This window comes from Amphiprion ocellaris, chromosome 1 (genome assembly GCF_022539595.1).
Source record: "Amphiprion ocellaris isolate individual 3 ecotype Okinawa chromosome 1, ASM2253959v1, whole genome shotgun sequence".
Classification (NCBI taxonomy): Eukaryota; Metazoa; Chordata; class Actinopteri; family Pomacentridae; genus Amphiprion; species Amphiprion ocellaris.
In genome coordinates, this window is record NC_072766.1 from 23,739,208 (window position 1) to 23,761,486 (window position 22,279).

The window sequence follows — 22,279 nt, forward strand, 5'->3', positions numbered from 1 at the left end:
TAAATGTCTAAAATGCTGCCAAAAGTAAAATGAAAGTCAGGCCAGTGTTTCAGCATGGTTGAAGTGAATAAAGGGGCTCCTGACTTCTAAGCAGAGCTGCACATATCCACACAACAATGCACGTGTGTTGATCAGCATTGATTTCACTTGTCAGCTGTTTCTTTTTGGTTACATGACGGACATATATTTTACAGATGGTTTTTTAACGTCTGTAATATTTTTAGATGAAAAAAAAAACACTTTGATTTGCTCACTAGGTCCACTCATACCAGATGTTAATGCCTCCTGCCCATAATGTGAAATTATCTAAGAAACCACAAGAAATATTATAAGATGGCTATTTACTCGACCAGTGTGATTCCGTCATTACTCACTGTGTCATTTTTTGGCATAGATATGAGTGAAATACGTCCCATCTGTGGACTGGCAAAGTGTGTCGCATTGGTATGTGTGTGTCAGAGGGAGAAGATGTCAAAAGTAACACTTACTTTCACTTGGATAACATTTCTGCACATGGGAGGAATGGGAGGAAAACACACCGAGCTACTCAAACTGAAAGAAAAAGTGACTGACACTCTGAGGGGAGGAGAAACAGGGACCAGAGTGGGATGGCTAAGTGCTAGATAAGGGTGACAGAGAGCAGCTAAGGAGTGAGGTCATGCTAACGACAGATTGCTCATAATGATGTGTCTGGTTGAGTTTTAATGCCAAACAGGAAAGCTGTATTTCAAGGAGGGCCTTTTACTAAAAATCCCACTACAGACTATAACTGAGGCTCAAAGTCACGGGCCGATAAGACCAAGAAGTTCTTCCAAGTCTTCTAAATGGCCTTGCCACTGCGTTGATGTTGGAAAATCCTCGAGGTATTGCAAGATTTATGGCTGTTTTCACTTGTAACTCCCATTTGTTAAACTCCACACCCCCTCTATTCTCAGTTTTGCTACATGAGACAAAGCTTCATACACACAGACACATGGACACCGCTGGCCTTGTCAACTTCAAACAATACTGCAACAACAACGTCTTTCCAGTCTGTTATCAATTGGCTGGTGATTTGTTTTGTTGAAGCATTGACAGTGACAGTGCAGTCATAAAAAGGTTGAAAAGAGCTAATCCAGAGCAGATTGTTTGCAGAAAAACAGCCATTGTGCTTGTCCAGAGGGCTGTTCAGGTGCACACTAATCAGAAAAAGATGGAAGATGATGACTGGAGTTTGTGGGGAGGTCCGACTCTGGTCTGCAGCTCTACGAAGACAATTATACCTCCATTAAACACAGGAAGCGTAACTCAAAGGCCTCGTAAAAGTCCTCCCTGAGAAAATGAAGACGGAGGATAGCGCTAAGTGCTTCTCATTGTAATGAAAGAGCAAAACTCCGAGTGGTACATAGCTTCGACGAAGGAATCTTGTGTCAACTCAAGTGTGAGAAAAATGAACAGGTTACTGTTCCCACAGCTTGAGGTTTGTTGATCACCATCCAAAGTATACAGAGAGAAAACGCCAAAGGCAGAAACAAGAATGATAGTTTGAATAGGATGCCCCTGTGGACTTTTGGATGCAATGCAAACAATCCGTTAGCAGATCACGTTCGGTCGACTATTTGTTTCCACTTGACGAGAGCAAAGCATTGCGAAGTGACGTCTTGAGCTCAGAAGCTCAAAGACAAAAAAAGAGGCAAAAGTGATTGTATCCCCTCCGTTAATGAGGAGGGCTGAGCTAAATACAGAGCTATCAGTGCCTCACTAACACTCACAACTCAGGATGATAAACAGTAGACTCCTGCTAATGTGAATTTCATCACCAGAACACACACACACACACACACACACACACACACACACACACACACACACACACACACACACACACACACACACACACACACACACACGTATGGATTATATGTTCTTAGCATACATGAAAACATTTTCGTTTACAGTTTATCAAATTTTATCCTACTTGTTACAAGCACACTTCTACAAGCTAAGACAGCACTGACAGCGATTACACCCGTACACACACATGTACAAGGTTAAAGGATGATCTCATTTCTGTGCACCTGTGAACACACACACACACACACACACACACACACACACACACACACACATAAAGGCAGATACACACATAAGACTATCAAATGTAGTGATATTCAATCCAGGCTTCTACCAAGTATAGCAACACACACATGGAAACATGCATATATTACTCAGAATATCCAAATACACAACATACACACACATGCACTCACGGTTGCATCTGGTCCTTGTTACCTGTTGCAGAACAAAATTAAGTCACGTCCTTCCATTCTTCAGACTTTTCCTGCTGTTTGACAAAGACTGGTCTTAGCACCTTATTTTGCTATTTATTATTTGTTTGTATTAATCCTATCACTAAAAGACAAGCCTAGTGGGTCTGCTGATGAAATGTAATGTGTATTCTAATTGACAAATGATAAAAACATGTACAAACAGCACATTTCTCAAGACGACAAATAGAAACAGCTGTTCCAAAGGGTCTTCAAGGTCTGTGAGAGATGATAAAATTCCCTCAACACATACAATAAATGCCAGTACACGTTTTCAATACAAGTGAGAAAAACTACAACATCATACTTGCAGGGGGAAGCTTTTTTTTCAGCAACGGTGGCGTTATAATGAATTGTTTTATGGCTTGTAAGAAGGGGGACCTCTGATCCCAGTAGGCCCTAAATGTTGAGCCCTGCAGCATATGAACCACACACACCATGTAGCACACAGAGGAAAGAGAACATGTGGACATGAACACACATATGCACACGTCTGCTTCTCATCACCTGCTGTAGAAAGCAGCTCTCTGTCTTTGCAACCAGATACAGATGAATGGGACTCCAGTGATGCATTCTGTCCATTTCTCTTCTCACTGCATCTGTTTTACACACGCTGTCAGTTTGTTGTGCTTTTCACTGCAATAAATTACAGCAAAATGCCAGGGGAAAGCTGTTAAATACATTTGAGCAAAAATAAAGTTTGCCCCCACTTTTTTTCGATTATGAAAGGAACAGTCGTTCTTGAAGGAAAAATGCAGCACTTGCTTCTTTGACCAACAGTTGGACTCGATGTAGGTGCCTTTTTGCACAGGAACACAGCTCAGTGTACTGCTAATATTTGCTTGAATAGATTTCTCTCCATCTGCATTCAGTCTTGGTTGGGAAGGATTTGACTAAAAGCATGGTTCTGTAGCATCTGTTTATGTTCTGACAGTACACTGCAGTGGTACATAGTGTACTGGCTCCTGACAGACAGGCAGATGTGAATGACAACACAAAGGCCTCTTTCATGGAATACATTTAGGCACATCACAGTAAGAAAACCAGTGGTATCAATATTACAGTCGGTCATGATTGAACTTCATTTGCCTGCGACGTCACAAACGCACACCTGCAAGAGGTCAAAGTAGGACTACCATAGAGTGTTCCAAATGTGGCAGGGGCACTGGGAACGGTGTGTTATTGCACAATAAGACAACTTTGGGAACAAAACTGACCAAATTTCAAATTTAGTTTTTGTTTGTTAGAAGCACGGTCTCCGAACTTTCTGATCACACCTTATTTGTGAGAATTAGCAGTTCATCAATATGAGCAGCTGGTGGCGCTCTTTCTCCCATCGAGTGTCGTTAAATCATTTCAGTGGAGCAAAGATAAATCCATGGACTGATGGAAAAGCATGTAAAAATGTGATGAAAATGTTGCATTTATGTTTGTGTCATGCATAAGAAATATTACGGCTTCTCATCGGTCCCACAGGTCTGATTATTTCGCTTGCTCCCATTTTTTGTCTCTTCAGTGAAAGGAAACTCCTGGCGTCTGATACACTATGGTCGATAAGAAGCTTTTCTGCCTCAGGCCAAACACTAAGTCTTTTTATTGCAATATTTTGTCTCTATTCTTGAGTTTCTGTCAAGTTGTCACTCATTTGAAAATGTGCAAACTCAGAATGTGTGGATTCAAACACACTTACTGTTTCACTGTTAGTTTACTAGCACACTTGAACACAATGGAACTACCACTGATGTCGTTTGTAAACACATCTGGGATTTTAGGGCTATGAGCCAACATGCATGCTGTAAGAGTGATGTAATTTATATATTCTCTGCTGAATTTGTATAATTCAAATATTATTAGTCCTCCTGTCCATCTGTTCTTACCTTTCCTCTCCATCCCTGTCTGCCTAAACATTACTCTGCGATCTCCCATGGTGAGTTCAGGCACTGTGGGAGAAATCACAGTTTCTGTACATGTTATACATAGACAAGGCAGCTAGTTAGACTAAACAGCATGTTACACATGAGGAAAGCTGCTGTGTGTTTGGAACATTTCATGCTATCTGGAACCGATTGAACAGGAAACATTCATGGTATGTGAAATATATATGTTTCTGATCCAAGAAGGAAAATTTAGCTAGTGGGGGATGGAGGAATGACAGACTGGAGAGACACATTAACAAGAGTGTTGGTGATTCAGAGAGTGAGTGACATTGAGAAAAAGGACAAATAGAAAAAGGATTTTAAAAAAACGAGGAAAGACCAGACATCATGATAAAACTTTAGGGAGGAAAGAGAGAGGAAGGTAGAAAAAGAAAACAAGATACGGAGGGTAGAATGTATTTACATGTATGAGGATGACAGGCAGACACAATAAAATAGAGAAATACTGAGAAATCGACAGCAACGAGGCTAAGAATTTGATGAATGACAGAAGAAAAGAGTGAAACGAGAATGAAGGTGTTGAAAGCGTACAGAGCAGAGCTGCTGTCCTCCTCCTCCAGGAACATCGCATTCACCCACAGTAAGCGGTCAGCAGATCCTCAGTCAACGGTCCACCACATGTAGTCATGTAAGTGGGAAGCCAGTTACATGAGAGAGAGAAAAAATACTCAGCAGCTTCCTTCCCTTCTCCAATTTCCTTTTCTGCTCTTTTTATAGACCTTTACAGGCAAATCCCCCACTGATGAGAGCTCTCGACCTGCCAGGGTGCAGCTTTATTTCATTTGGATCAAAAAAATACCTCTCGTTCCAAAGTCGCAGCACATCTCCTTCCCTTTACTTTCTTTCCTTTTCATTTGGCAACCTTCCTTTAGTTCCCCCTGCTCTACATACTTTTTGGTCATATTTCTGTTATAACCTTGAAAAATAAAATAAAAATTAATAATTGATTAAATGCCCTACCATCCTTATCTTTGCTGGTCAATTAGTATTGATCAGCCCAATTAAAAAGGACGAATGATCTGAAAAAAGTGCTTTGGATGAAAGCCACAAGAAATACTGTATATTGAGCAAGTATCACAACACAAGATGACAAATCTCCCATATCTCTGTCTGGCATTTACGCAACTTCTCATGAGCCCCCAACACCAAGGTTGAGAAACAGTAGAAACTACAATAGATGTATTGATATTTTTGACAACAAAGCACAGGATCAGGCCAAAACTGGGCAGAGAAAAACGTTTTGGGGATTAGGACTGTGTTGGGAGAGTTCTCCTATCATCCATCTCCCCAACTCTTCCCCAAGTTTCTGAAATTTTCTGTGTGGAAAAACTTAGACTGTAAAATGATGGACATAGCAAGTGATGACAGAACGTATTGGTTTGCACAGGAGCAACATTAAGGCCAAGAGAACAGCTTTATTGTTGATGGAATCTCTTTTGGTGGGAATGTGGATCTTACAAATATGTGGAGTGAGGTGGAGCAGGAGTGTGACACATTAAAACGTGACTTGAGAACATAGCTAACACATAAAACTTCATCGGTCTGACAGCTAATTGGCAAGGGTGCATTGTACACAGCCTCCTTTATGCTATTGAAGAAACAGATTAGTGGAACGTCTTGGTGGTCTGCTTGGACAAAAGTGCTTTAAACAAGCTAATGAACAGCAAAACTGTCATGGAATATCTGTTTACTGCACAGAGAAATGATGACAGAATAACAGTCATATTATTACAACTGAATCAAGACAATGTGCATGGGACCCGGGTTCACCAGTGAATGAGTCTCCTGGCTGCCTCATCCAATCAGCCCCTTCCTCATTCCAGACCAGATATGTCAATCAACCCAAACCTGCCTCTCTTTGTGGCCTATTGTCACTACAACACTGACCAGGAGGAGTGAATTAGGTAAATTCCATCAAAAAAAAGTTTTGTCTTTTGTCGTTCATTGTAAAAAGCATATCTAAGCTATAGTTGAAGTAAAGTCTTGTTTTGAATGAATCTCGTTTATTTTTCGACTTTGGTGGAAGCAGTTTACTTGAGTGGATTTAATCAATTTGAAATGACACTTTGTCCCTTTAAACTGCTGTAATTTCAGCAAGGGTGCAAAAACTATGTTTACTCCTGCATCGGAATTGTGCATCTGATCAGAGGACATCCACTTTTCTTTAAACTTTTCTGCTGCGACTCAACCATCGTTTACTTTGAGTAGGATTACAAAGTAAAGAAAAGAGCAACAAATTTAAATCTTACATTTGGGATAAGCAAATATGTAAGTTGGTAACAACTGTGTGTTCAAGCAAATCGCCTACGTTGGTCCAACAATTACCTTGTTGGGGGAAAATTAAGGTATCTCATAAGACACGTTAATTTTGTTCATGGGACTCTATTGGATGCAGAGATATTTTGGAGCCAGCTCCCATCAATCCACAACTTCTATCTGTTGGTGTTGCTGTGTAGTTCAAAGTGTTAGCTTACTACCAAAGAAACATGCATGAGAGATGATCCAGTCTCTCCTTTTTTGAGTGATGGACAATGCTTCATTTCAGCTAGTAGATTCACTCTTATTAGGGTAAGTTTTCATGCCTTTGAGTGTCTCGTTAGCCTTGTTTACTGTCATACCAGTATTTGCCGACACTGCCCCAGTTTATTCAATAAGCTGGACCATAATGTGTGTAGGAAAGGTTGTTAGATTTCAAACTATGTGCAAAGATAGTGTAGGATCCAGAGTAGAGTCGAGAGCAGAGTCTAAAGCTGTGAATCCAAAGGAGATGACAGGGAGCTTGAAACTCCAAGATAAAACTTCTTTATCTGTAGTGCTGTGTTGAGGTTGTTATAGAGCAAAGTTCACACACATGTATCATCTGCACAACATACACTATACAGCCTGGATAACAGACAGCAGCTGTCAGTAAGTTAATCAATCATTGCAGCAAGTCAATAAGTCAATATGTCAGTCTGTTAGATGTTGAATCATCCAGTCTGTGAGAGCTTTGAAGCCAGAGAGTCATTCACCCTGAAAGGATACTCTGCATCTCATCGTTGTTTCAGAGGTTTAACTACTGAAACTCTGCACGTCCTCATCCCTCACAGGGACCAGAGATGCTCCCTGTGGCCTCATCTTACTCTATGCCAGGACACAAAGGTCCGTAGAGGTGGGATCAACAGGACACAAGCAGAGGCTGCTAGGTCTGATCAAGATGGGCTGAAGTGTTTTCTGTCATACTTTATTCTTCTGCCCTAAAGTAATCAGACATTAAGGCTTTGACAAGGACAAGGACAGGATCAGTTTCCCAACACTAACCTCACTGAACTCATCTGGTTGACACAAAGCTGCCAAAGCTGTGTAATTATGTGCTCTGCAAAACAGCATTCAACATGTATGAAACTTGTTGTTTATTACATCTGACCCGACCTCAACCTTAGCATTAATACTCAGGCTACTAGACGGAGGTCTGGCTTCTGTCTTTAAAGAGCAAAATAGAGTCCAACTAGAAAGCAGGGAGCTGCAGAGTGGAGATGGAGATGGAGTCCAGGCCTGGAGCAGAGTCGGGTCTCAGTAATGAACACTTTAAACGTTTCTGGGTGACACACAGGGCAACTGTGGGTGGGGGAGGTTGGACTTGGACACGGTGCTTGGGAAGAAATCTTTGCCTCTGAGAGACCACTTTGACGTTCATCAAATGATGCAGAAAACAGAAGAAACATGTTGGACTTCTGTCTGGCAAGATGTTCAAATTATCATATAAACATACACTGTATTATGACCTTCAGAGCCACTGCTATCCACTCTACAGGCATGTCGTGACAGTCATAAAGTATGATCCCATGACCTGGAATCACCTGGGAGCTATAAACGACTGTACATGATTTTCAGATATTATTTTGAGTGGTAGAAACTTTTGGCAGATGAAAACTGAGGGGATCACCTGCTGTATTACCAATGTGAGCAAAACAAAATTTCATGGCGATCAATCCCATAGTTGGTGAGATATTTCAGTCTGTGGTGAACAAACAGACCATCAGATGGATCACTGCTTTAATAAAAAATGATTTTCAGGTTACATATGTATTGTTTTAAAGTGAAAGAGAACACTCATCCAAAATGCATTTTGGCAAAGGAAGGGGGAACTGAATGCAGCTAAAGTATATCTGATATGAGACGCATGTGAATGCCAGGTGTAAAGGTCCTGCAGCCTTCTGAACAGCAGTCAGCATGGAATCATGTCTGCACAGAGGCAAACCCAGCATGAGCCACATAATGAGTCAAGACAAGAAGTGGTTGTGCTTAAAATCCAAGGTTGACTGCAGCTACACCGCAAATTATTAAATGATGTTGACCAGTAGAGCTTTGTACTGAACTTAGGTTCAAATACACAAACAGTAACAGCAAAAGTGTGTGTGCTTGAGTTCCTTCACTTCTAACCTCATGACAGCCAAACAGCAAGTCAAATACATTTCATCTCTACGGGGGTCAGCATTAGGACGGATCATTTGTTTGGAAGAGTTATTGGATTTTCTGGCTTGCTGTTGGATCCTCCATGCCAATAATTAAGAGTCCTAATGTCTGGTGATGATGGTAGAGATGTAGCCTGACGAAACACATCTATCCGAGTGACGGATCACCTCTGTGAACGTTTTTTAGACAAATTGATACGATGAATAGTGAATTTGAAGGCAAAAATGTGTGGAAGGGGCCAACAGCATAATGATATCAGAGACCTCTACAAAAGATGCTTCAGAGGCAAAAATTCTGCCAAAATGACCACAGTCTGTGACTCAGTCTTGAGATATTCCTGGAGGCAAAGTCAAGAAACTCTGATTGTAAGAATTCCTTTCTTTAATCTCTGAAATACAACCACAGCCACATGCCCAACTCTTCTCTCTTCTCACTCTGCTAGTTCCTCCCATCTGAAGTTATAAAAGTTTAACTGTTTCATGAAAGCAAACATTACCTAATATGATAATTAATATGACTGGTGACTCTCTCTTCCAGAGCTTTTTAATGCATGTAACTGCATTCAATAATTACCTCTCAATATAGGAATTCTTATTCATAGTGGCAGAATCAGACACTTCCCACACTGGACTCACATTGCACAGAGGATTCACAGGAACGTAATGCTCTGTAATTTCGTCTTATTGATAACAGCCTCACTGTTCGCTCTCTTCACATTGCGTCAGACGTATACAAAAACATCCAGCTGCTTCACGTTCCTCTGTAGACATTCAACAGTGTTTTAACAAAATGACTTATACATATGAGCCACAGCATTAAAGCATATGAGCCACAGCATTAAAGCCACTGACAGATGTTTGGGTTCTACTCAGGAACAGCTCAAGGAACATGACCAAGAGTCCAAAACTTTACTAGTCCCATTACACAAGATGCATTGGAACAAGCACAATCCATAGAGGCCCCACTTTACAACCCAAACCACCCAAAGGATTCGCTGCCAACGTCCCGGTGCCAGATACCACAGGACACCCCCACCCTCATATGTAAAAGCCCAGTCCTGTGTACAAGCTCTGACAGGTCAGAGCTGTTTTGGCAGCATGAGGGAGACCTGATATTAGACAGGTGGTTTTAATGTTGTGGTTATTCTGTGTTGATTTCCAGTTAAAGGAATACAGACTGTAATCACACATTCTTTGGAGGGGGTCATGTGCCGCCCCAATTTACAGCAGAAAAAATGCTACATTTGTCCTACTTTTAAGAACCCAGCCAATGGATGTCTGTTGATTTTTCCTATCTATTTTCAATGTATTTCCATTTTCCAGTAAAAGAAAGTACGAATGTGACAGCCCCTTACAATTAAACACTTGCCAAACCTTTGGATTCTGTTTGCGATGGACCATCGAAGGCAGGGGGAGAATGTTGGACGTTACAATAAAGTTACAGGCCGTGGATGTACAGCAGTGGAAAAAAGTTTTTGGACACACTTAAAATTTTAGACAACGTCAAATATTATCCTGAAATGTTGGTGAGAAAAAAAATTGTGTTTTAAAAGGTTTGGCTGCATTAGACAGATACAAACAAATACATCTTTTTGTTGTTGCTGTGAACTGTTTACAAGAAAAAATTTACAAAACTAAAATCTTCACTGCTTTAGTATGTCGGTTCTCAACATTGTCGGTACCAAAGTCAACAAATAGCAGAGAATGTGTTCAAAACTGGACAAAAAAAAATAAACCATCATATCATCAAATTAATATTTAGTAGTCCTGCCAGTAGCACACAGTAGAGCATCAAGCCTTTCACACTGTTGAGGGATAATCTTGTCCCATTCTTCTTCAATTACTGCTTTTAATTCTTCTAAATTCTTTGGTTTACACTTGGAAACAGACCTTTTGATAATCCACCACAGATTTTCAATGGGACTCATGTCCGTGAATTGAGTTGGTCACTCTAAGACCTGGATACTGTGCTCCTGCAACTAATTTCTACTGGTCCTAGATGTGTGGCAAGGGGCATTACCTTGTTGAAACATCCAGTTTGACCTCGACAGAACAGTGCACATGCAGAAGGGAGCATGTGGGTTTTGAGAATGGCACAATACTTGGCAGAGCCATCACAGACAGTGAGATAACCAACACCTGCTGCACTCATGCATCCCCAAACCATGATAATGCCTCCACCATGCTTGACAGTAGGTACTGTATTTGCTGGAGATAATACTTCACCTGGCCTTCTGTGCACCCTCACATTAGCAGGAGGAAGATAAAGCTGGAAACTGGACTCATCTGACCACACAATCTTCTTCCAAATTCTGGCTGTCCAGTTCGTGCTTGGGCCCAACGACAACAGGCTAACCTCCGTCTCTCATTGATCAGGGGCTTCTTGACAACATTGTCGGACCTTAAGTCATGATCTTAAAGTCACCCACGTACAGTGTGTGTGGAACACTGAACACCAGTTTGGTTTGACCACTGCTGCTGAAGCTCCTGTGATGTCATTCAGCAGTTTTCCTGCACATGCAGATCAGGATGTGGTCATTTCTTGCTGAAAAAAACCCTTGGACGCCCAGATATTGATTTGTCTTCCGAGCTGTTAGTTCATCTGTATTTCTGCAGAGTGTATCCAACTGCTGAAGGACTGCATCTGCACTTCCTGGCTATCTGGCAGCAGCTGTACCCTTCCTGGCTGAGAATCTGTATCTCAGGCATGTTTCCTGTGTTAGGTTCCTTCTTTTAGCCATGAAGAACTTACAAATGTGCTGGCTTTATATAGACACGAAGTATGGCAACAAAAATTGTGTCTTTAAATAAAAAGCAACATTCAACCTTCAAATAGTGGATCACTGGTACCAAAATGACCCAATACTCAAAATATCTCATATATTTATGGAACCAATCATTTTTAAGTTTTCAGTGGCTTTTTTAGGGTTTGTTTAGTATTTTGTCTGTGACTGTACTAAAAGAAATTGCACTTGAAAACCTAAGAGTGATTCTTAATGCAGTATTTTACAAACGCATGGGGTGTACGACAACTTTTTTCCACCACTGTATAACAGGCATAAAGCATTGTTTACAGTGAGTGCAGCAATTTCCGGTATTTCAGGCTTTTCTTCACATTTCTGCAGAAGAAAAACTGCTGAAAACTCATAAGCCTCCATTTGTATGCCTTTACTCAGCAGAGGCGCACACACAGACCTTTTCAACTTAACAAATTGAATTTTACTTTCATCTATCACAAACTTTTTAATATGGAGTACGTCATGCTGATGCACCTGGACACACCAACGATGGTTCCTGGGGTCATCAGGTGTTTTGGACCCAGCTGTGGTGGATCAATGCCCAGCTTGTGTCCAGGTAACAATATGATCCCCACAAGTGTCCATTACGTAACATATTGGCATGTCTGTCAGCTATTAATGTGACTCACGTATATCGGAAATGTGTTAGATTAATGCCCGAATCTTAAAGTAATGTCTTTCAGGTGTCACTACATGTAATGTGGGGTATTACAGAAACATCAATAGACCTGCTAAAGTCTTGTTTGTTGCTCACAGCTGTTGCTTATCAGATTTTTTTCCTATGACTATAGTAAACACCTGCGGCATCACACAACAACAGACACGATTAGTGCCTTCTTGAATCTGAGAGTGATGTGAGCGTTCATGCACATAGCGCAGCAGAGGGAGCTTCATGAAAACCACCTGACTGGTCTGCTGTTCTACACAGATTCCAGGTTTATATGATCAAATTGTTTTTAGTAAATCTTCTCTGGATGAATGTTGAGCACCAACCCAGCTGTCAGAACTGTTTTATGAAGATAAGCCCGTCAATATGCACAGAGTTACATTTCAGTGTTTTAGTTGTGATAAAAACACAGGCAAACTTTTTAGCAGCTCAAATAAACCGGGATCACCGTCCTACGGGCTCAGTTCACCTCCTTTTTCCTCCAATGCCTCTTGTAGGACCTCTTCATTCAGTGTGGCTTCACTACAAACTTGATAAAATACATCTGCTATCCAAAATTTGATGACGACAAATACGTATACTTCATCTCCATTATTCCCCTTCACCTTAAAAGGCCCCAACTGGCCCCATGCAATGTCTGACTGAAGATCACGCCCTTGAGTATAGAAGTTTTTGTTTTTGGAGATGATTTAAAGCATGGACTCTTTCAGTTAAATGCTTTGTGTGTCAAACTCCTATGCTTTTAATGTGTTGTGTTTCCCCCTCAGAACATGTCACACCTACTCAATCAAATCAAAGTGGTTTTGTGCTATCAAAAAATAAGTACTACATATAGCTAAGAAGTGCTGTTCAGTGCTCCTGTTATGAATAACACCTTAAACAAACACTACACTACATACAATTCTGTTCTGTGCAAAAGGTAGCAGTGAAAAAGTTTACATGCTCATTATACCTGCAGAAACCGTTATGATACCCGGCGATGTTCTCTGTGAGATAATGCAGAGATGATCACTACTTATGAACTTCTATGATATGATGGAATACAAAACTATAATGATCCCACAGGGAGGGATGGATCATTGTAGCAACAAAAGTAGCATAAAGCATGGAAACAATTAAGATCAATCATGTCTCCATGAGATTTATCACCATCCCCTACTTTGTCTGAGCAACAGTCTGAGCTCACATACTGCAGCATGATGTTATGGGTGTTATCTAGTGCAGTAATGAGCCCTGCAGGGTATTTAAACCAGAATATGTCAATCAAGAGAAAGAACGGTTTATAGTTTAGTGGAGCCCATCAGTTCTCTATCAGAGTGTACAGCTGAGAGTGTTTAGAGAGTGAGGGCAGAAAATTAACTCTCATCATCATAAACCTGCTGCAACTGCCAGCACAGACAATACAGAGACAATTCATACAGACTCATGCGTAAACATGCAAGCTCTCACACTCTCACATCACTCAAATTCTGGCTACGAAGCATGTATATTTTGCTTGGCAAGGCTGAAACCCGACCTCCAGCGAAGACAGAATAGGAACGCAAAATGGGCAGAAGAATAGAAATGTAGAAATCGAGCTGATTCGCCCGTCGCCGTAGAAACCGCAGTGGAGGAGGAAACCTGCGGCCGCCATTTCTTTGTTTACTTCTGCACAACACCACAAGAAACATCTGAGACAGAGACAATACATTCACATTTTAGGCATTTAGCTACAACATTATCCGTAACAAGGCATTCATGAGTGCAGTAGAAGAAAATGATGTCTGAGAAGATCAACAGGAGAGAGAGAAAAAGGCTCAGTGAGCTGACAGGAGGTTGGATGAATTTGTATTCACTTCATGAAGTTGATTCCTGTTTGTAAAAATAAATCTTTGTTTTAAAAAAGACTGTTAAACATCAAAGGATCCCTTTTATAAAATCTCAGAGGCAGCTTGCGTCAAGTGCAACTATAATTTAAATACCATAATTTTCTTCATTGTTTTTAAAGAAACTAAACCCACTTTCTTTTGGAAGGTGTGAATTTTTCCAAATGTTTAACATGTCCTTTTCAATAAAAACTCTGGCATATGAATATGAGAGTGTAGTGCCAGGTAAAGAAATAAGAGAAGAGAACCAGAAATTACTGGAAAATGTGCAGCCTGTCTGGACACTGCAGTGCTGTTAGCAGAGATTTGACTGTTAGACTGACCAGGTCCGGGTCAAAACCAGTTTAAAAACTTCACTTGTCCAATCATAGCTTAGCAACCGTAACTAAGCACGGCAGGTCTGTCAAGCTGCGGATTTCTCCGCATGTTCTGCCGTTCACATGGGGTTGTAGTAAAAACAATTCCTTTCAATCCTCTTTCCACACCAAAACACATGAAATTGATTAATCAGTGTGTTTATCTGCTATTACATGAAATAAATTGTTAGCATGGCTTGCTAATCACTCACCACAATTGACAGTAACCAAGCATTACTGCCAAGTTCATGTGTAAAAAAAAATCCTGAACTAAACTAAAACATCCACTTTGCAGTATTTCCCACTGTGGATGCAGTCCACAGATGCTGTCAGAGGTAAAAGTGATGCTAGCAGCCATTTGGTGTTCTTTTTATGATTTGGAGGTGTTTATACTCCAGAAACACATCAGTTAGGCTTCAGCATTGGAGTCTTTTCTGCTTGCAGCGTTAAAAGTAGATAGAAAAATATGAACACGCCAAGCAACCAAACAGGTTCTGGTTGTGTGCACATACAATGTTTTTCCCTGTCATTAAATGCACTGGCAGTGTGCTGGGATGGACTGGTGTTTTTATTATAATATTTTAGCAACATATTACCATCTTTGCATGGTAGACTAGCATTGCCGCGGTGTGAGTGTGCATGGCTCCCTGTCTCTTTGCATGGTAGATTGGTGGCCTGTGCTGGATGTAGCCTGCTTCTCACCCAGTGTTAGCTGGTAGAGGCTTTAGTCCACTGAGGTTAAGGTTTATGTAGCATATGATGGATGGATGAAGTAGCATGATACAGGTAGTAAGCCTAAGATTGCATTTCACAATAAAAAGGTAGTTAGCCAGACATCATTTGCATCCAACTGAAGAAGCCAGTTCTAGTGAGGTGCTATCAGCATGAATCATCAAGCAAAATTGTCTGTTTGGCAAACTAATGACCCCTGACTAGAAATATGAAGCCTGCATTTGTCTCAAGATCTCAAGGAGTTCAAGTAGATTTTCAAGCAGTTAATCTTTCCCTGTAGCCGGTCAAGACCAGTCACAAAGCCTATTTTTTAGGGCCAGCAAACTTAATTAATATTCAGAATTTTAAATCAGCAAATCCATTTTGATTTTACCTTATAACATGACCAAAAATAAATGTATCCAATATGAAAATGAAAGCAGAATGAGTTTGTTTTGTATGTTCTTTCCAATGGGTTTCATCCCAGTCACCATTCATAATTCAATCTAATACAAGTAAATGGATTTCAAAAGGGTGCAGGAGAGTTCACCCTAAAACCAATAAAACAAACAGGTTTCATGAGCGACTGACCAACGAAAATTGACTCTGTGGTTGGTCTATTCCACTCTTTAGATATAACATTAGGTCTACTATGTGTTATTAGTATGAAGGGGACACAGTGCATTATTTGGATCTCCAACCTCACAGGACATACTTATCCATTACTACATTAGTCATATCTGGTCCACTGGTCTGTCCAGCAGATGTTGGCAACATGATGAAAAAAAGTCAACCAAATCAAATGCACCAAACTGAGCAAAAATGTGTGTAAGACCTCAGCAGCTATGTCCACACCCAGGTAAAGAGAAAATCCAAAGGTGATTGTAAGCTGCATATAGTACAATATAGCAGTGCAAAGCTTGACAGGAAAAACATCAGTAGCAAACAGTAACTGTATAGAGAACTTCATTGATTTAAACACAAAAGTCTCGCCAATCTGGATCACGGACAATAAAAAAACACTTTCCAGATAACTGAGTGACCACAGACCTCCTGTAAAAACTTTTAATTTGTCCAAACAGATGGAAATATGTGGCGGCGGGTTCGTCAGCCATGTCGGGACAACATGCTGAAAGTGATATTTATGAACAGATATAGTGGATCAATCTGTCCTCTACTGAAGTCTCTTGCAAAATCTATTTGATCCAGCTCTGTGCTGAACAGCGCACAAAGAGAAACACGACAAGGAAAATACAGCCTCATCTAATCCACCTCCTCCGGCACCACACATCTCTTGTCGAGCCAGAAATCAAACAAGACACAGAGTCTGTTACAGTCTAACCTTGACAGTGAACAGATCACATGGTCTGGCCTCACACCAGACCTGGTGCCTCATTTTTTAAAGGATCTTCTTACGCCAACAACCAAAACCCAAGCCAAAGTTTGGCTTCAGCAGAAAGTTATCTCAATGTCAGAATGAGTGATTTTTTTTTCTGTGATATTTTCATGAGCTCAAAGTCTTACTACCTGCCATAGTGTTGACCTTGAATCCATTTGTTTCTTTTAACCTTTGATTCAAGATGCTTAAAGGATATAATACCAAGCATGTATATAAATTAAACCCATGGAGACTGTATGTAAATCGGAAAAAATAGCAGGAAAGGGGCCACTTTCCTTAAACGATATGTCATACCTTTGAAACACTGCTTCATGTTCCACTCGTGGAACATGAAGTACAGCTCGTCTGAGCTGTACTGCATTTGATCTTTTCAAATTAAATAAAGAAAAAACAATCTACTCGCTAATGATTCAAAAGTGCAACCAAATTTGGTGTTAATTACTGTGCTGTCGCTCTGAATGGACACAGTGCAATAAAAAGAATTAATCGCATCCTGTCCTGTCAGATGCCTTCTACCTTTTAGCTTATAATGCAGCTCTGATTCCCTGAGGGAGAAGCTTCCTGGATGTTTGAGCTCTGGACCAAAGCTGAGAAAGTTCAAGCTCGGTTTAACTGTCACAGAGCCAGGCTGGTGGATATCAGCTGAGTGCAGTATAACTATGTTACTAAAACTAAAACCATTCCCCTCTTATGCGGTATAGTCATCAAAGACAATGAGGAATATATGGTAAGTTAAAAAAAAAAAACTCATCTTGACTTCCTTAAGGGTGTCTGTCAGTGACTGACAAATGAAAACATATTTACAGACTGAATCGTCATTCAGACACTGAGTGGTAGTCTACAAGTCATTTTTATTTTTCTCTCTCAGATCATCCAAGAGTGGATATATAGAGTTTCCAAAAGAGAATATAGTGTGTGGATTGGTGGAAATGACACAGCAGGGTGGTTTAGTGGTTGCAGAGGCCGTTCCATAACCCCAGATTTCATTCTCCCAACAGGGATCAGTACCCATTTGTCCTGTCAAAGCATCGTTGAGCAAATCACTGTTTTGGGAAAAGACAGTCTGCTGGATAGATATCAGCGTAAAATGTACAGTCAGTGTTGTTGTTCGTTCACTCAGTGGTCCAGGCTTACTAGACCAAGGAGGCCTCAGCTGTGATCCAAAGGACAGTAGCACAACTTACCTGAAACAAGTGCTGTTCTTCCCCCCAGCTCTGACACAGGAATACTCCACGGTCAAGATTTTATTATCTGGACACTCCGTCCTGAGAAGAGGAAGACACATGGGAAAAAGACAGGATGTGATTGGCTGGTAATGTCGTCCGTTAGCCTTGAAAAGCTCCACTCTCATAAAATAGAGGGAGAGTAAAGATGAGCTACAAAGGTTCAGAGCTGGATGTAAACAGGAAGTGTTTTAGTTTGAAATCAGCATCTTATCCCCTAATCTATCAGAGCTCCCCCATGTTCAGAGCTCAAACTCAACTGTCGTTAAAACTAATCTGTCTTAACTGTACATCATACAATATTACACATACACATACAATCCCATCACTACCGGAGGTTTGAGGGTGATTTCCACAGTTATATCTGAGAAAAGATGTTCATTGTTTTGGGATCACCACTTGGATGATTTGCTGCTTTGCTGCTTCATATTTTTTTAGATTGAATATCAAAAAGTGAATATAGATTTTGAAGTGTTGACTGGATGACTTCCCCTTTTCTGATGAAAAATTGGGACTTTGCGCTTTTTCCCACTATTTTCTGCTATTTAATGGACCACACAATTAATTAATTTATCACCAGCATAATTAGCAGATTTATTGATAATGGAAATAATCATTAGTTGCAGTCCAAAAAATCATAACCGAAGCAAATATTTTCTTTGAAAAAATGAAAGAATCCTGACCAAGAAATGTTTGGAGTAGGGCTGTAAGATCAGTTGAAAAAACTGTAAAAATGTGTCTCTGGTTCTGTTGCAGAAGCAGAGTCGCCTTTAGCGGGGTTCAGAAAGGGCCATGGCCGCTTCTGAAATCTCATTAGCCACCCGTGTTTCCACCCCAGATCTGATAGGTCCTGTTCATTCACTCAGCATCAGATGTCTGTCTTCATTTGATGAAGTCCACACACCGAAGTTTAGCTTGTTTGTAGGAGTCTTTACTCTGAGATGATTAAATACCTGCAGCATCAACAGCAGCAGGATCCATAAGAGCATTACCAAAGCAAAAGAGCTGCACAACAACAGTAATTTCACTAACTGTTTATAAATATAACTAATCCCCCCGACATGGAGATATGATTAATCAGGATTTAACAATAAATAACACTGTGAGCTTTTCTTCAACTTTTCTTCTGCCGAGTCGCAGTTTACAAGCTGCAGTTGAATCATTTGTTACAGAACCGAGTCCTGAGCTCCATCACAGCTGGATAAGGTTTTACTAAAGTCAAAATATTTTTCGTCATATCAAATTTTTCTTATTAGGGAGATATTGTGATTTTACAGCTGGATATTTGCAGCAGTGACATCCCCAATTCACTGAACATCAAAACATGGCAATGAGTAGCTGAGGAGCAATGAAAACATGTTTGGTTGTTCCATAATTGGCTGTCGTTAGGCAAGTTATCATCAAAACTGGACAGAATTTCCAAAATTGAAAACACAAATACACGCTGAATGCTTTTGCTACACATCATCCATTAATATTACACAGCAACTCTTCTCCTGGGCTATTCTGAATGGTGGTCACCCTAATAACTACAATGTACCTGCAGCTGTATTAGTCTATTCACGTTAAATAATTAATAACCTTCATTTTCAAATAAGACATGAATGTTAATATGTGACTTTTCATATTGACCAAGAACAACAGCACAATAGAATTCGTGACATTTAGCCATGTCTTTTGGTTTATGTGCATCACCACTAGATTCTCAGTGGCCCCATCTGGCAACCCTGATGGAATATTCCCTGATGGAATATTCCTGGAAGCACCCCAGCTCTGTTGGACGAGACACTGTTACTAAATGACATCAAATGTGTTTCTGATATTCTGTGTTTGCTGTTGACACAAATTCAATATGGTCTGATACCCGTACAACTGGTATACAATATCATCCTGTCACCCTGGCAGATTAATTGATCTAAATGTTAAGAAATACAATAAAAATGACATGAAATACTATGTATAACCCAACTAAAAACAAGGAAAACGCAAAACAAACAACAAAAACAAAAAACAGGCCAAAAAAAGTTTTACAGTTGAAATATAGTAAAAACAAAAAATAATTTTTAAAATCGTGTAATTTTATGGTCACACATTAGAACAAATTACTGTTTACAAAAGTACAGATTTTTAATGTGGACAATATATTGTTTTGATCTGATTTTCTTTTTCTTTTTTATGATTTTTTCTGTGATTTTAATAGACATTATTTGTAATTTATCAAAGAATAAATGAATTTGAAAAAATCCATAAAATGTCCAGTAATCACATGTAACTTTTCTTTCAAATAATGAATTCCACTTTTTTTTTTAAAAAAAACGAGGACATGATTTTTTTTTTTTTTTTCAGAAACATGGCAATTTATACTTTATTTTATTACTACACTAGTCAACGTCTGAATTTAACAAAACAGGAAACAGCTGTAAAATAACAGGGAATTGTTCAAATAATTACACTTTAAATAGTGTTCTGTGAAGACATTATTAATAACTAATCCAATATAGAAACTTGACAGCCAAGGGAGCAGACCATTATTACAGTACTTGGTGTATATTACACAGTCATTATTAATAAAGCCAGTAATGTGTTTCAGTCGAGGAGCATCAATCACAGAGCTGCATGTTTTCATCCCTCTGTAACAGAATCCACTGAGTTCACACGAAAGCTTGAGAACATCAGTCTAAAGATTCAGCACCATGGTTTGTTGCGAGAGGGAAAAGTAACACTGCTGGTTAATAATCAGGTGTTTAACCTGTTTGCAGGAGGTTTCATCTCAGTGGTTTCCTCTCCTCCTTCTCTATGTGCTGCTCTCACATCCTCTGCTCACCTCCTGACCTGCTCTCTCCGGGTACCTTAATAGCATCTGTCATGTTATGTCTGAGTACAGGCAACATTTGGCTCTCTGCACCGAGACCGATTCCAACCATTTGGAGTTTCCCTTTGCTTTGTGCATTTCCTGTAAAATCACATTAGACGAGAAGCGCTGCAGCGGTTCATCCAGGGGGCTCCTCTCTGACAGCCACTCACACACTGTGGTAAAGATTACAAACCAATAAATCAGAATAAACTCTGTTAAGGCTTTTAGCACTGTGCGCTCATCTGACAGTGAAGTGCGTGTTTTGAATGCCGAAACAAAGTGCAGATCACAAGTACACTTTATTTCAAACGTTGTGGTTCAAGATATCAAAAAATATACAGAATTTCTTTTTTTATTTTGAAAAGCTTCCCTCATTTCAAGGTGTAAACCAACATTACACCCCTGGTTTAACTTGACAAGGAGGCTGTCATGGTTCATTCAGCCGCTCATTCACAAAACATAAAAATCTCTTCACATCCACCACTCCAGTCCCTGAGACTTACTTCGAGGTGTCCACTGCAAGCGTCGTCCTGATAGAGCTGGCACCAGATTCCCACAGGAAAGCAACACAGATTGCGCCAAACGGTAAAAGAGTCGCACCATAAAGTTGACCCATGTCCCTCTTTGCGCTCCGGGACAGATGATCTGTCCGAGTGAAAACGCCTTAACATCAGCAAACCGCCGCTGTTTTCATCTGTGAGTGACCCGCGCGGGTAGTGGGATCAAAATATCAGAAATCCTTGTCAAGTATCCCGCAGAGGTGACGCACATGGAGCCTGTGGGACAGTAAGAGCTGCGCGCTGCGTCCGGAGCCCCTTCCCAACTTTACGCATTGAAGCAGAGACCCCTTGGAGAGCGACTGAAGGCTTTACAGCCCAGTGTGTTCTCACTAATCCCTCTGGATTTACATTCCTGCCTCTAAAGAAGAGACTTAAAGCAACTGAGTATACAGCCTCACTGCCCATCGGTGGGAGTGACTGGTAGCAGAATAATAATAATAATAATAATAATAATAAATTCGTCTAAACAGCTTTTTCGATCTTCATCTTCTACGCATATGCTGCTTTATTTTACAGATAAATATATTTTACAACATTACAGTGATTAGGAAAGAAATTTAGGCACTGGGCGGCGCTGTGAAGACCTGAAAAAAACGTTAATACAGTTTAAATATTTAAAGAAAAAATAAATAATTTTAAAAAGAAGTGCGTGAAATGTATAGATTGGACTTGGTACTGCATAAAACATTAAAAAGACTATAAAAAGTACTTTCTTGTTTAGTACACTGGCAATATAACAGACTAAATCACAGAAGTGACAAATTATTTAAAAATCAAGAAAAAAAATCCAAATAATACCACAATATCAAAATAGAAGCCAGCGCACATATAATATCCAGTCAAGCAGATGCTTTAAAGTTTCAAAACTGGAAAAGTGTAGGTAAGTTCTAGATTTGTACAAATTCCAAACGTGCAGCAGAATAGCTAAAAACATCTTCACCATGTTTGAAACATTTTCAGAACAATCAGAGCGGTGACAGCCTCTGAGCTTTTGTGTTTCAACACTAAAGCAAAGGATCCAAAATGGATTTAGTTTCCAAACCACTTAGTGATCTATAAAGGAGCAGGAATCTGAAATCCATTCCTTGACAGACTGAAATTCAGAGATTTGACAGTTCAGCAGTTTTGTGGTCTTTGTCAGGACTAGAA

The 22,279-nt window shown here is 40.1% G+C and overlaps 1 protein-coding gene across 1 annotated transcript in view; it reads right to left on the reverse strand.

Moving 5' to 3' along the window:
• The window catches only part of LOC111577676 (collagen and calcium-binding EGF domain-containing protein 1-like), a 42,470-nt gene extending 20,980 nt beyond the window's left edge, over positions 1 to 21,490 (reverse strand). Inside the window, exons 1-2 of the mRNA XM_023284053.3 lie at positions 21,074 to 21,490; positions 17,678 to 17,758 (exon numbers count right to left, since the gene is read on the reverse strand). Coding sequence (XP_023139821.2) covers positions 17,678 to 17,758; positions 21,074 to 21,186 — 194 coding nt within the window. The 5' untranslated portion in view covers positions 21,187 to 21,490. The remainder of the gene's footprint in view (positions 1 to 17,677; positions 17,759 to 21,073) is intronic.
• Positions 21,491 to 22,279: the final 789 nt, after the last annotated feature.